This window comes from Perna viridis, chromosome 7, assembly GCF_037379345.1.
Source record: "Perna viridis isolate PV_CMFRI_1.1 ecotype Kerala chromosome 7, ASM3737934v1, whole genome shotgun sequence".
NCBI classification, from domain to species: Eukaryota; Metazoa; Mollusca; class Bivalvia; order Mytilida; family Mytilidae; genus Perna; species Perna viridis.
In genome coordinates, this window is record NC_142451.1 from 36,319,519 (window position 1) to 36,335,664 (window position 16,146).

At 31.9% G+C, this 16,146-nt stretch overlaps 1 protein-coding gene across 5 annotated transcripts; it reads right to left on the reverse strand.

Moving 5' to 3' along the window:
- Positions 1 to 7,757: 7,757 nt before the first annotated feature.
- Positions 7,758 to 15,789, reverse strand: LOC148612495 (cilia- and flagella-associated protein 77-like). Of its 5 annotated transcripts, XM_088593994.1 has the most exons (8): positions 15,579 to 15,789; positions 13,777 to 13,882; positions 13,275 to 13,518; positions 12,676 to 12,778; positions 12,167 to 12,181; positions 11,162 to 11,188; positions 9,653 to 9,757; positions 7,758 to 8,605 (listed from the first exon to the last, which is right to left on the reverse strand). In XM_088593994.1, the coding sequence occupies exons 1-8, from the start codon at positions 15,672 to 15,674 to the stop codon at positions 8,477 to 8,479; spliced, it is 825 nt and encodes a 274-aa protein (XP_088450120.1). In that variant the 5' UTR covers positions 15,675 to 15,789; the 3' UTR covers positions 7,758 to 8,476. The 5 variants fall into 5 exon arrangements, with proteins under 5 accessions (XP_088450120.1, XP_088450121.1, XP_088450122.1 ...); XM_088593995.1 differs by lacking the exon at positions 12,167 to 12,181; XM_088593996.1 differs by lacking the exons at positions 11,162 to 11,188; positions 12,167 to 12,181 and adding an exon at positions 12,044 to 12,064.
- Positions 15,790 to 16,146: the final 357 nt, after the last annotated feature.

A 16,146-nucleotide genomic window follows, 5' to 3' on the forward strand; every position in this document is an offset into this window, starting at 1 on the left:
AAAATCAGCTAGGTCTTAGTAGTTGGTACACGTAAAAAGACTTTTGAAAACAACCATGTACCAATATTAATTCTGCCTCATCATTAAAAAAGAGCATTTGGATCGTGCCTGGATGCCTTATTAGCATGCTAGTCACAAAAGAACAAGAGCTGTTGAAACCTTTGATATCCTGATTGATTTATCGTGATCTTGTCACTGTGAAACCATATAAATATACTTTCAGGTACAAAAAATTCTAGATATCCCACAGGTTAAAACCAGTACATTTGGTAAGAAAATTTTCCTTTTGCTGCAGCTACTTTATGTCACAGATTCCGAACCAATTCAGGACAGAAAATAGTTTCTCTCATTTTAAGAGCTTAGTTTGTCCCTGGAATGGCTCGAAATGTAACTGTTCTGCATGCAAATAGCTTCTTACGCATTATCTGTTTTATTTTTTGCTACATTGTAGTTGTGCATGAATCTTGATATTTTACTCAGTTTTATTATGCCTATGTCTTCTATGTGTGTTCACGAAAATACGTTTTATATTGTCTATGTGCGTCTTGTAAAATGCGTTAGGTACTGTGCTATGTATTTGATTGTCAATCTGTGTTTTTATGTTTTGTGTGTAGCTCATGTTTGTATATGCTCATAATTTGTTGTTCTTTTACTTTTAAGCGATGCATGACAATTTTTATTTGCAGTCTCTGTACTTTGCATGTTTTGTGTATTTGGTATACATGTTCATTCGGTTAAAAGCTCTCCACAGCTTATGTTGTCTGTTATTATGTGTACCGAATCTAAAAAGAAAGTTTTCGTATTTGTATAATCTCTTCTTTAATTAATGCTTTCTATGTAATTTTTTTTCTCTTCAACCGTTGCAGTTATCCAAAACCACCGTTCAACTTTGAGGAAAGATGCATTTGTGATATAAAATTGATGAACGTTTTCTGAAAACAAAATTTGAAACTGCCCGGTCACCAACTTAAAACAGTACCATGTTGGCTGTAGAAAGAATGATCAAGGGAACCAAGATTCTAGCAGAATTTCCGACAAAGGAATGTAATGCAGGGACAAAGAGCAGATAGGGAAAACAGACCCATGCAACAAAGAACATAAAGTAACCAAAATAAAATGTACAAAGCAACAAAAGTAAATGAGAAACTCGTACTCCACTAAAAAATGGGAGCGTTCTATGCTCTTCTAGAAAAAGTGCTTGTATGTGCTAGTTCATACTTTCATCAGAGACCTTTAATTCAATTACAAGTCCCCACTTTTATTCATTCTTTAATGGTTGTATTGTTCTGTATGTGACGATGTAGGGACAGACCCAGAGATTTTGGAAAGTGTGGTTAAATGCAGCACATTCCAGAAAAAGGGTTTCCAGGCTATTATTTTCTCATTTTTTCCAATTTTTGCTCAAATTTAATCGAATTTTCCAACTAAAGATGGTGTTGCTAACCACAGTCTTCTAATTTGTGTTATCAAAACTTTCCAAATCCGTCTTTTTTATGAAATAAAAATTGTGGAAAAGTTTTAAAATGATTTCTTCGCCAAACTGCAGATTTGTTTCTTTTCATCCATTAAATTATTTAATTTTACAGATCTTGTCAGTGACGTAGCCACGGCCAATTTTTTAAAAGTCTTTCATAGCTTAGAAAAAGGGAAAGAATTTATTTTGGTTTATTTCTATTGCAAGCCCGTTGAGGCGTTGGGTTCTTAAAACACAGTTGTTGCTACGCCACTGCTTGTTTTCTTCCTTTGTCTTTGTTTTCTTTTGATTTATGCTTTCTTATAATAAGTTGTTATAACAATTTATTATTAACTTGTGATACAATTTATTAATCTGTTATAACAGTCTACTAATTTGTTAAAGCAATTTACTCATTTGTTATAACAATTTAGTGACTTGTTATACATGCTACAAATCAAGAGTAAAATTGCAGAGTAATATAATTTGTTATAACAGTTTACTAATTTGATATTTAAATTTATTAACTTGTAAAAAAGTTGTTTGTTTCTTATAACAACTTATTAATTTGTTATAACAAATAAAATGAAATTACCCGATGTCCTCAGTAAACTTTCGTACGTTCCTCGTGTTCTATGACTTAAATCCCTATAGTTTAATTCTATTTCAAGACTTCTTCGTTGTTATAGCATAATAATCCCTCATCGACTATTTTTATTGTTTTGTTAAATGGCTAAAATACACATTCAAAAGTCTATATATGATTAGGAATTAAAAAGTATGAAGTTACCAGAATCATATCAATCTAACGTAACGACAAGGAAGTAATTTCAGAGAGACATGGCAGATGGGGGCGTCGTATGTTGTGATGATTCTAAAGTTAATGACTTGCTTACTTGTAGTATATGTTTAGAAACATTCAAAATCCCGAAGTATTTATTTTGTCTACATACCTTTTGTCAATCGTGTAAATGTACATTCAGTCAAAACAAGAAAATACAAAGACCAAAATCGAGTTCCCCGTATATAAGAAGGAGATATGTGAAGAAATTGATTCAGTTAATGAAAACCCTGCACTGTGGACAGAATTACTGCCAACGAATCATTTCATTGCATCTTTGATAGACAAAAGAGTAGGACAGAACTCGGAACTCATGTGCAACTCATGCCATGCCATTTAAGCATGTTGATAATATCGTTGTCACTTGGTGCACCGTGTTGTAACGAAGCGTTTTGTAAGACATGTAATTCATACCATGCATCTTTTAAAATGACATCTCTGCATAAAGTTGTTGTTTTGGAAAATGCTTCCGACGTTATAATAGAATCATACTCAGTAATATGTGCAGAACATCACACCGAAAAGCCTAAAGCATTCTGTGTCTACTATCTATATCCTTTGTGTGGAATTTGTGTCGGATTTGAACACAGAAAATGTGAAAATGTAATGAAAATAGGAAAGGCTGCAAATGGAGTAAAACAAAGTCTTAAAACATAAAAAAGATCGAAGAATTAAAAGTTTATAACACACGACTCGCTTCTACAATAAAGTGTGTGAATGAAAACATATCTTCATTTAAAAAGGAAACTTCCGTTATCAAATCCGAAATTACACAAGCAAAAGAAAAGATAATCCGCCATTTAAATGTATTAGAACAACTTCTACTAAAACTGTCACACTCAAAGAAAACAGTTATTTTAAAACTTGCGATTGAAAGTACACGACTGAAAACTTTACGAAGTTCTATCAATTATTGGCTGCTCATTTTGGAAACAAGTATTAATCAGGGTTCAAATCAACAATACCAAGAGGAAAAATTGAAAGTAAGTTAAAACGTGTTAAAGAAGAAATAGAAAGAACCAAATTTCACAACTTCAGTGTCACTGCTGACATATTTGCCAAAGATACTTGTATAATTCAAAAACTGACATATTTTAGTTCGATAAGAGTAAGAAAAGACGAAGTTATAAAGAATCCAATCACAGGAAAGGTCAACATTGATTTCGAGAAAGTAAGTATTAAATGTCTCAATACAATAAAAAGCAATCCAGGTCCTATGAGCGGAATTTTCTTCGCTCAGAGCATCATCGTAACACAAACTCACAGATCTGAACATAAAAAGTATGATTTCAGATGCCAATTAATAAGAAAGCGAACACTACCATTCAAGCCATTTGACTTGACTAAGTTTGATGACAAGCACATAGGAGTATCAACATTTGGTCAAGATATTTATGTAGTGGAAGTTGCAAGCATGGTTTTAGTAAGAATTGTCAAAACGTCCTCTGACAGATTTTATGGTTTGGCATTCGACGGCGATGAATTTGTGTTAGCACGTGGCAACATCGTTGCTTGGGTCAATCCGGTAAATGGGAAGGAAACGGAATACACAAAAACAAATGGAGACTCTTGGTACGTTTGTTTGGATAACAAAAGAAATGCTGTATATACAAATAGCAAAAATTCAGTTCTAATGAAAGACCCAAGCGGGAATACACGTTCATAGATAGGAAACAATCTATAATATCCGCGCGGCATTGACTCTGATTGTCAAGGAAATATTTACATCTGCAGCTACGGAAGTGAAACCATTCACCAACTATCACAGGATGGAAAATTGATTAGAACTGTATCTACTAAAAATATTGGTGTGACACGTCCTTGGGTGATTCGATTTCAAGAAACGGTTCAAAATTTCTTGTAACTTGTAACGCCACTGGAAATGTATCAATTTGCAAAATACGAAAAGCCTAAAGTTTGTCACGGGTTTTAATAACAGATGTTGGGAAAGTGGGTTTGTAAATAGTTTGTACAAACGGTAAAATTTGATATTTGTATTAAACATGAAGATAAATATAATATTTGTTTCACCCCAAATATCTAAAAGGCAACTACATGTACTTATCTCGTTAAATAGAAAAAACCCAGATATATTAAAATTAGTAGAAATGTGTATGGAACACAGATTTCACTACTTTTCCTAAAATTCGAAGGAACAATCAGCAGAAATTGAATGAAGCACGTAGCCAAGGTCTCAACAATAAATTCAATTAAACTGAAGCAACAAATAAAATTTCAAAGCATACCCATAGAGAGTTGCCGACAAAACTCGATTGCTGCAATTAATGGAACGAACATTTATAGGTCAGAAACAATACAAAAACAAGAAGTTACTCCATTAAGGAGGTAGAGCTAGGGTAAGGGACACAACTCTTAAAAATCATTGGAACGTTTGTATTCAGCATTTTACATCAATCTCATGCAAGCATCAAAGTAACTTGGATTGATTTCTTTCTGTTTCAAATGAAAGCTTGATAGGCATTGGTGAAATTGAATATGATACAAACATATCACTGATTTCAAGTAGTAAGTAGGTCAATGAGTGCCAAGGCTACATCAGTTTTCAAAGACCCCGTTGTAGCAAAAACATTGTCTACTATACATGACAAACATGTTGTCGTACCAGCAGACAAAGCCTAAAACAACATTGTTTTTGTCTGCAAAACGTTTTATATCCAATGTTTATTATCAGAGGTAGACGTAGAAAATAATAGCAGTGATAAGACCTACACTGCTACCACTCTCTCCTAAGAAGAGATTGTGGAAAACCATAAATCTGTGCTATCCTCTTTTGGTCTCTCTACCAAGGACGATGATTGTGATTTACCGTCTATGTACTGGATTCCTAAACTTTACAAGAATCCATACAAACAACGTTTCATAGCTGGATCTGCAAAATGTACCACCAAACCTCTTTTAAAACTTATAACTTCTATACTCACAACTGTCAAAGAGGGTCTACAGTCCTACCACAACACTTTGTTACTCCCGTAGTGGTATTAATTCAATGTGGATCCTGAAAAATTCGAAAGATCTCTTGGATACAATCAGTTCAAGACTATTATCTGAATATAATATCATTAAAACCTATGATTTTTCAACACTGTATACTTCTATTCCCCATACTCAGTTAAAATCCCAACTTAAAAACATTATACATCGTTGTTTTTCAAAAAAAGATGGTACACCTAGATACAAATATATAGTTCTTGGTAGAGCTTCCTCATACTTTGTAAGAAATAATTCCAAATCATCTTCCAAATATACAGAGGAAGATGTTTACAAAATGCTGGAATTTTTAATCGACAACAGGTGGACTTGTTTTTCAACAAACGGTCGGCATTCCAATGGGAACAAATTGTGCTCCTTTACTTGCTGACCTATTCCTTCACTCTTATGAGGCTGACTTTATAGCTGATCTGATCAGAAAGAAAGAAAATCATTTGGCTAGATCCTTCAATCTCAGTTTCCGCTATATAAATGACGTATTATCTTTAAACAATCCTAATTTCGGGGATTTGATACATTGCATCTACCCAAAAGAACTTGAGATAAAGGATACTACAGACACTGTGAAGTCAGCCTCATATCTTGACCTACACTTAGAAATCGATGGTAAAGGAAAACTATTGACCAAACTTTACGACAAACGTGATGACTTTTCATTCAGAATTGTCAACTTTCCTTTCATCTGTGGCAACATCCCTTCGGCTCCTTTGTATGGAGTGTTCATATCACAACTCATACATTATGCCAGAGCTTGCCGAAACTACGCAGACTTTTTGTATCGCGCTAGAACTCTAACAAATAGGCTTCTGGAAAAGGGTTATGTTGCTACAAGATTGAAGTCATCACTACAGAAGTTTTATGGTTGTCATCATGAACTCGTGGATCGTTATGGTGTATCCATCAGCACCATGAAAACTGATTTATTCAATGGGTCATGGTTTTCCTTTCCTCGTTTGTCTACCCTGGACTTGACTTTTTATGAGCAACTCGGGAGGTGTTTCTAGAAAAGCAGAGGACGCTTAACCTACTGGTGCACCTGGTCCATGCTCCCAGTTTTTAGTGGAGTCCGAGTTGCTCATTTACTTTTGTTACTTTGTATGAATGATTTTAGTTACTTTATGTCCTTTGTTGTGTGTGTCTGCTTTCCATGTCTGGTCTTTGTCCCTGGATTGCATTCTTTTGATTACCGCTATAACCTTGGTTCCCTTGATTACTCTTTCAAAAGTTGTTTCCCTTACCCTAGGTCTACCTCCTTAAATCAAACAGGAAAAAAAGATGCACGGCCAATTTTAAAACCTTGGTACAATATGGTACAATTGATGCATTACATTGAAGCTACATACTGAATTCTAAAAAAAAATGCAAAGTACATATGATACTACAATCTTGGTATTTGAAAATGAATGGCAAACCCATTTAAAGTTCAGTTCCATATAGAATTAAAACAGATATATAAGGTTGGGTGGCACATGTTGGTTTTCAAATTGTAATTTAATTTAGTTGTTCAAAAGCTCATATAATAGCAAGCCACAGTCTGATATACCACTAGTTAAACTTATAAAAAATTCAATTTTTAAATATCTATGAATTATCTCTCTTTGCAGCAGAGAACTCTTATGCTAACAAAAAGGTATCAGTCTAAGGGGGATATTATTTAGTAAAAGAAGTCAAACTAAGGAAAAATTTGCAATAATTTAAAAAATGTATGTTCCCAACAACAAAAACATTTTGCAAAGAACATTCACTAATTATTGATCTGAGTTATCACCCCATACTCATAGTGCATATCTCTTTAGGAAAAGGGCAAATACCAGAAATTTCACATTTCTGAAAAGAACTGTAAAAACAATGACAAAAACAAAGAACAATAGTGAACCAATTCCTATTATGTGCCACAGTTTTAAATTTTATATGGAATGGAACTTTAAAAAATTGTTTTGTTGAATAGCAGTTTAGAAATTTTGGGGTCTTCAGTATTTTAAAAACAAAATTGTTAGGCAAAAACACATATTTCCCCTTGCTCCAAAGTTCAAAGGGGTATAACTCCTACAAAATTAAGTAGATGATGAATTCCTGGTAATTTGAACATTACAGCCCAGATTTATCTTGGACATTACCGACAATCTCACATTTTGTTCCAGTCATCATCCATGGAGACTAGATAGAACAGACAAAAGTATATGCAGCAAAACCTGCCTAAACTGAACCCTGAATAATTCAAAAACTTACAAAAAACAGACTTTTTAAGTCCCTGTATATCAATTAAAAAATAATTAAAAAAAATATTGGTATTTATAACCTTGGTTAAATGAACATCCTGTCTCAACAAGACAAATTTTTAAGATGAAAAGGGGTATGGTTTAGACAGTTTACAAAAAAATTTTTTTCTGGTATTTTTATTAGATTTCATGGTAAACTGCAAAGTAAGCAATACTCTATAATACTATGCAACAATTAGATGTATAAAATATTTTATTAAGTTTGCAACACAAAAGTGTCACAACAAATATTATAAGTCACATACTTGTACAAGAATAAATTATTTCAGAGACAATTCAAACAACACATTCTACAAATGTGCTACAATGTTGGTAAATGTATCATACTTCTGAAAAATTCATGTAAATCTTTAGAAGTGCAAAAATCTGTATGCTTACAGTTCACACAGTTGACTCCTTAACTTCACAATTTTTTTAACAATGTTATTAACAACCACCATCACAATGTTCCAGAAGCCTATAATTGTGTAAATATGCAAAGATGTAATAGAAGTTGTATTACAAAAAAAAAAAAATCATACTTCCTTACTTAATGCAATACGAAAAGTAAACAGCACAGTAAGTAAAGAAGCTTCCATTGCCAAAATTTTCTCGATACAATTCATAATTTGAGATCTACATTGATATCATTTGTGAAAAAAATGTTTAAAGTCTAAATTTAAGACAACCAACAAATACATTTTCTATTAACAACACAAGTATGACTTTTGGAGCATTTGCCATCAAAAACAAACATGTAAATGTAATCATAATTTTGTTATTTTACATGGTAATACTGTAATTTAATTGTAAAATTCCGTGGATAAAAGATGTATATCACAGTGAGTGGAAATAAAATCACATGCCAATTCAATATTTATATCACAGACCAGTGTTTCTCATTGAAAGTTTCTCTTAATTTTTTGCAGGCTCATAAACTCCATGACCAAGAGTTCCTTTTCGTGCAATTTGGTCTGACTGGAAATTGTCATAAGCAGAACGTCTGACTCCAGCAGATCTGAATGTCTGTAGAGATGGTTTGGCCTAAAAAGAATAAAATAACAGTTTTTTGAAGTAACATACTCTATTAAATTCAACATTGAATATAATCACATTGTATCATGCTTTATGAATGACAATGAACTAAGAGCTCCAACTAATTTATTTTCTAGCTGATCATGCAATACCGTAGCTATCCAATGCATAATCTATAAAACAGAAAAGATTAAGGAGATAAACCAAGGTCTCAGGGCATACCTCTTACAAATCAGGTCTCACTAACCACTTCCGGGTCAAAAGGCCACCCCTCTATGTAGTACCAAAAACACACTGAACCTAGACATATGCATTGTAAGTGCATTATTTGTGTGTATTATGGTTAAAAGTAGTCAAAATAAAGCTTAGAATGTGTACTTTAAAATCATATATGTAATTAACTACAAAAGTGTATGAATCTTGTTTAAATGTGTGAGTAATTTGCCTCCATGCTGTCAGTTAGCATAAAAGGTAAAAATGTGGATTTTCAGTATTATTTATTCAAGTAAATTTTGTGAAGAATTTCTACAATCATCGTACCATTAGCATAATAATTTTGGAAGCCTTATTTTCCAAGCTTCGCAATGGTATGAAACTTTAAGATGTCATTTGTTCTAGGAATTCACAGTGAAACTTTGAAAATTACTTTTTTAACATGTAAAGTAATGGAAACGTTAGAAGTGGTTAGTGAGACCTCAAACATTTCTCTGATTTCAAGAGTTATGTCCCTTATCCTCAGTCTACCTCCTCAAAACAAACAGTACCAATCAAATGTCTATTGCCTCAATATGTGTGGCATTGTAGCTACAGAAATCTGAAGTATAGTCAGGACTATAACTCTGGCAAAGGAACTTCACAAGCACTGTGAATGGTACATTTAACTATGTTGTCCTTTAAAAATCAGCTAGAAACCAAAAGTTTGACAGCTGTTGGGTATGACTTATCACAATAACGATTTAACCCCAATTTCTTGAGCATGGAACAGAAAAACAAGAAGGATATCATTTCAGTTGATACATGCTTGAGGTTTTATCCAATAAAGGCTATTTATAATACCTTATCCTTGAATCTGGGGAGTTGCCATAAAGGAGCATCATCTACAGGGTTCTGATATGTTCTCAGTAAGGAGGCTCTGGTCTCATATACTGGACTTCTCTTCAGCTGAAACAGGGAGATAATGAAAGTTGAGTGATTTGAATATTACAAATGTACTATGATTAATGTATAAAATGGTGTACTAACAAGAACTCAATTGAGAGTCATATAAACTAAAGCAAAATACAACAAACAATACCAAATTTAACAACATCAAAAATTAAGAAAATATACAACATACACATACAAAAATAGAAATCTTTCAGGTGCAAACAGAGTCCTGATTATTTCCTCAGTTTGTCATGTAGTTTGAACAGGGCTCATATCTTGAACAGTTGGAGCACAAATAGACATTTTGAAATCGCTAGTTTGTCCTAAAACCTTAGAATAAATTGCTAAAGTTCCAGTCTCTAATAATAACTTTGAATATAAAAAACTGAACTCCAAAGCTAGGAATTTATGGGAAACTGAAAAGAAATTGGTTAGGTAAGGATAAAATTTGGCCACAAAAACAAAGTCCACATTAATAAAATTTTATATTGTTTCTCCAGCTCTTTGATGTATTTTATAGTTGATTTGATTGGTTTATGATAATAGATTGAACATATACCGTCATATATGCCCTTCAAACTTGGCTGATATTGGGAAAATCTGCTAAAAAGGCTGGAAAACACCAAATTTTGTGCAGGTTTTCACTCTTTCAACAATGGCCACATGCATGTTGACTCTCGTGCTTCATATATTTTGTGTATAATTGTCAGTTACAACTTGTGTTAAAATATCTGGAGTCAACAGATGTGTGGCCACTTCCGTTCCACAAAAAATAACTTGTTAAAAATTGCAGAAATTTAAAGGTTTTTGTAAAAGTCACATACATGCATACTGTTATTTCTGAATTAACGTCATAAATCTCGTCAAAAACATCTTATATTCTGTGTTTGCAACCATTTTTGTGTACTACTACTACATAGAAATCAGTTTTAATCAAATTGAAAAAAAATGACCAAATTATGAGGTCAAAAGGGGTTCTTACCGAACTTTCTCCTTTATATAACTAGTCATATCATTAATTATATTGAAAGCCTTTATAAAATATTCATGCAAATGATACTAAAGCATCACATTTTAGTATTTCTTATTCATGTGCAAATGTATTATCCATAAACATCAAGATCTATACATGCAATACTATTTGCTACTACTGAAAACTAATATACTACAGCACATGCTAACTGAAATATTTATATGGCATATGATATAAACTGTTCATCTGTTTGAAGTTCATTTATAGAACTCTAAGAGAAAAGAATACAATTGTTTATAATGTACATGTATTACTCAATGCTCCATATTATAGAACATGCAGTGGAATAAGGGAGACAAGTCATGCTAAATTTCCTTAATAATTTTCATGCATGTATACTTAGAGTTCTATACAGTCCACTACAATTGTAATGTGTTCAAAATTACCCTCAATGCCTTCAAATGTTCCCTTTTCTGCAAAATGTGTTGAAAAAATGATAAAAAAACACAAACAAAAACAATAAATAAATTTGTGCATTAATCTATGAGAACAGGATAAAAACAATGTACTATAATGCTCTGTAATAAACCTGCAGATATTTATATCACATTCATAAATAAAAGTAACTATGTTAAGTAAAGGAATGAAAAGGATCACACATTAAATTGGATTTAAAAAGTGAAATATGCAAGTTATATATGTGACAATAGGCACAATCATTAAGATGGCATCAGTTTACATGTGTATTTCATACAACTAAAAGCTAATGTTTGTGTGAGTTAAAAAATAGTGATCCTAATAAATGCAAAAAAATAACAAAAAGTAACAATGTAAAATACATGTAGAAGAAAGGCAGAATTTAAAAAACCCAAACACCACCAGTTGATTTTTATACAAGACAAGAATTCTATTCCTAATAAAGATAAATTAATGAATAAAACACCAAGACCCAATTATTAATAATTCAATATTAAGCACCAAGTAAAGCCTCAAAGTACATGTATATGACTATATGTAAAAATGACCCATTGAATGTAAAAGAAACATTGTTCATTAAGTAACATATTCTCAAAAAATAATAGATGTTTTTTTCTAGAAGGAAATGAAATGAAGGGAATGATATATTCCTAATGTTTATATATAAAATCTTCTCAGTTAAGACATGATAAAAATATTTAAAAGTAAAAAGACCAAAGATCCCATTTTAGTAATATAATGTGTAATAAAAAATGACTGTGACGTCTAACTCTATCAAATGAAATGTAAATAAAGACTAGTATAAGACGTACAAAGGAGACACGTCACATGTGTGACATGTAAACACTCACTGATCCAGCACTGCGGATACTCTGTCAGACAGACATTATCTTATGTTAGAACAAATATTTGTGAAAATTAATTGCAGCAAAATCATATAAAGGAAGCGCCAAGACTGGAGACATATGGGTTACCTGCATAGGGTCCATCTAACAGACAAAATAGCATTTCAGATTCTTAACCTTGCACAATATTTTTATGGACCTATATCCCCCTAACATTATTGCACATAGAAAATTTAATAAATTAAGTACATTTTCTTCACTGCTTTATGATTTACTGAATGTATGTTATTTTGATAAAATGGTAATTATAACAAAACTCACCAATAAAAAAATACTAGGTCAGTTTTTCATGTTCATCATATTTAAAAACAAAATTACATCTACATGTACCTAAATAGAAATAAACTAGACGGGTTGGCATTACATATCTTTTTAAAAGCATTACTTTAAAGGCAAAAAAAAATGTATGTTTAAATACTATTTAATATAATAAAGAGCATTGGCAGCAAGTATACTATAAAATACTTAATCAAGCTCTTCTATCGCAACATCTTGATACTATATTCAATGTAGGTAAAAGAATTGCACAAAATCATGGCAAATCCAGTTATACATTCCTACAAATATTGATATCATACCTTGGTCTCTTCTTGTCTCTTTGAAACCTCTTGCTTACGTCTATCTTGTAGCCATTTATCTTGGTATTTATGTTCTAACAGATCAAATATTGGTGTTGATGGCCTAAAAATTGAAAATTAATAAATTAAAAAAATTGTTTACAAGTGATGAAGTGCAGACATGTGGTTATCGTGAATTGTAATTTTGTAATTAGCTGTAATTGATTAGATTTTTGCATGTAACTAGATGTAATCAGTAATTATTAGAAATACAACAATGTATGATACCTTTTAATTTATTTAGTTACAGGACCAAAATGGTCAGTAATCATGATTACTTTTATTTGATTACTGGTACATTAAAGTGATATTAAAAAACTAAAAGAAAAACATGGATTAAAAAGAAACCACTTAAAACAATTGCATCACTTAAGATCTCTAAAAAGTTGTTAATATGTACACGCACACGCATTTTAATTTGATAAAAATTTAAGATTTGGTAATATTATACAAGTAATATAAGTTAAGAATTCCACTACAACAAGTCAATTCACAACCTGACAGCTATTAAGATCATGACATTGAACTTAGTGTTTTTTTTTATTTCTAAGATTCACTACCTTGTTGAAATACCGAAAACCATTGTAGGCGGCAGTCTTCTTGTTCTGGTTCTACTTTTTTCATCTCCTGCAGTCTTCCTCCTTACATCATGTGTAGCTCTGAACTCATAATTCTCAGTGGCTGTGACCAATCCATTCTGGATAGCTGCTTTGTTCAATGCCATGAAATCTCTTTCTACTTTTTTGTCCTTACTTTTGAATGGCAAAGTTGTTGTGGAGAGAGTTCTGGGCCAACCATGTAGAGCTAGGCAAAAAGAATATTATTTTGTAGGCTAAATTGGTAAATTTAGCAAAAAGCAGTATTAATATGATTGTTTCCATTAAAAAGGTGTGCACTTGATATAAAAATGTGCAAAAATCGATATTGAAAATGAAAAAAAAAGTCAACAAAAGAAAATGGAAGCATCCAAATGCAAATTTCAATGAAGGTAGGTGTACAGTACATGTACATACATTTGTAAATAAGACATTACTCCCAATTTAAAGTCAAATAACAAATTACCATCATCTGCTCCTCCCAGTCTCTGCTCATTTGGTCGGCCAAACACAAAACTTCCATCTCTAGGAATTTGTGTATAAGCTCTATTCTTTGGTCTGCCTAGTTCATTCTACCAAAAATATACAAATTGAATAATTAATGACAATGTAACCTAAAGAGTACATTTGTGTGTGTGAGAATCAAATTCAATCCTGAAAAAAAAGTATAAAATATTTATGCAAGTACATAATAAGCACAATTTAATAAGGCATATATTGTCAGTGTAATAAAACTATTCAACTCAACCGATGGATTGCAGAGTCAACTCAACTGATGATAACATATTTATGAAAGTACATAATAAGCACAATTTAATAAGGCATATATTGTCAATGTAATAAAGCTATTCAACTCAACCGATGGATTGCAGAGTCAACTCAACCGATGATAAAATATTTATGCAAGTACATAATAAGCACAATTTAATAAGGCATATATTGTCAGTGTAATAAAGCTATTCAACTCAACCGATGGATTGCAGAGACTGTAATCATGATTTTATGATTTAGAGTATGCATTGAGTACATGTTTTTCGTTTTCATTTAAATCTTTTGCCCTTGTACAATGTACAAATGTATGAACACTATTAAAATATTAATAGATTAAAGTTGTATGTTATAGCTGCAATAAGCACAATACATGTTTCTCTATGAAATTAAGTACGAGTTTTTATCAAAACTAGAACTTTAAGTACCATCAAACTTCCCTTACAAATGTGCATTTCACAATTAAAAGCTATTCATGTTGTTTATACTGAAGATTATGTGATGATGCTATATTATAAACTTTTCTTTTCTATTATTTCTTTATGTATAGATTTATGAGAGTTTAAATAGCTTTTCTTGTACATATTTGCTAAAAACACTTTGTCAATCATGCTACTCTTTACTGTATGGACAGATTTGTATGCACAGGAGATTTAATTTCATTTAATCCATGAAAAGACTTCGGTTATGAATATGTGCAACAACATCAAAAGAAATGTCTTCAAATCCTGTAAATTTACAAATAAAAACCATCATTTTACTTGTAAAAGTAATCACACATTTTTCAGATCTAAAGTATTTTGTGGATTTTATATTTATACATGTACACATTAGGCCAAATAAAATATGTCTGTTTCCTGATACCCTACCTACCCTAGTTTTTTTGTGTCTACAAAACATTGTATGGCCATTTTGGCTCAATTGGTTAAAGTTTAGATTGTATCCCCATTAACTCATCGATCCTCAATGTAAAATGTTTGTGAAAAATAAAATAATTTTTCCACCTACAATTTTGTACATTTGTAACTACCCTGTTTTTGTTCTTGCTTTTATTTATTTTGGCCATATAATGATTCACACTATCCTTGATAAAGAAAATGGATGACAGGAATGCAAAACTTGGTAAATTATAAATTTCACTTCCACAAATACCTCAATAGATATATTTGGTTCACTCTTCAGAACCAGCTTGGAAATCACATACTCCTACAACATAAGAGGCTGGACTTCGTTCCTCCATACCCCAAGGATAGCACGAAGTCAGAAAATAGCTTGCCAGACAATCTCTAGCATAGCTGGAGTAAGGAATCAATCACAGCTCGAAAGTCCAACTTGTTCTTGAACGTGTGTTAATTAATTAATCTAGATGGGTCATTGTGATTTTTATATCCCCTGGAACAACCATGGAAAATATACTGCAAATAATAATAAGGTTTGATAAAAAAGAGTTCCTTTGAACATGTGGAAAGACATTGAAGATTCGGGACAGAGTAAACTCACCCGTAACAATAATTCATTGTACAGCATAGATTCTCTGTGATTTCCCAGCTCTCCTGCTGCTGTTAAGTTAAATGGATTATCGACTGAGGTTGCCATTCTTTTAAATAGTTCTTATCTGTCCTCTAACAATTTAAATTACACAAAATCTACATAAACAGTCCAGCAGCCATGCAATTCAGATCGCCATAGTGACAACAAGCAAACAGTACTTCCGCTTTGTAGCGCTACCTATAAATAGGTAAATAGTTATGCAAGGGAGGCTATTTCCTGCCACTGTAATTTTGTTCAAATGTTGTTATGAACACAAAATAAAACAAAATAAACGAATAAGTAATAGACATAAAACACAACAAACAACAAGAAATTAACAAAAAAATAAAAATAAAACAAAAAACCCACACTCCCGAAGAAACAACATTAAAAAAATAAAAAATATATAATAGAATACAATGTCCTTATTATGGCAATCGATGCAAGCTTGACCTTTGACTTTAGAAGCTCTGAGAGCCGGATTTGAGTCTTACAATATATTAACTTGACATACCAAGGGTAATACAAAACAAGAGTC

Bases quoted from the DNA above. Each gene is read 5' to 3' on its own strand.
- LOC148612495 (XM_088593994.1), bottom strand. From the start codon at position 15,674: ATGGCAACCTCAGTCGATAATCCATTTAACTTAACAGCAGCAGGAGAG. The intron at 13,883-15,578 runs GTGAGTTTACTC...TATTTTTGGTAG, and splicing joins ACAATGAATTATTGTTACGG to AATGAACTAGGCAGACCAAA. The intron at 8,606-9,652 runs GTATTATAAATA...TATTCTTTTTAG, and splicing joins TCCCCAGATTCAAGGATAAG to GCCAAACCATCTCTACAGAC.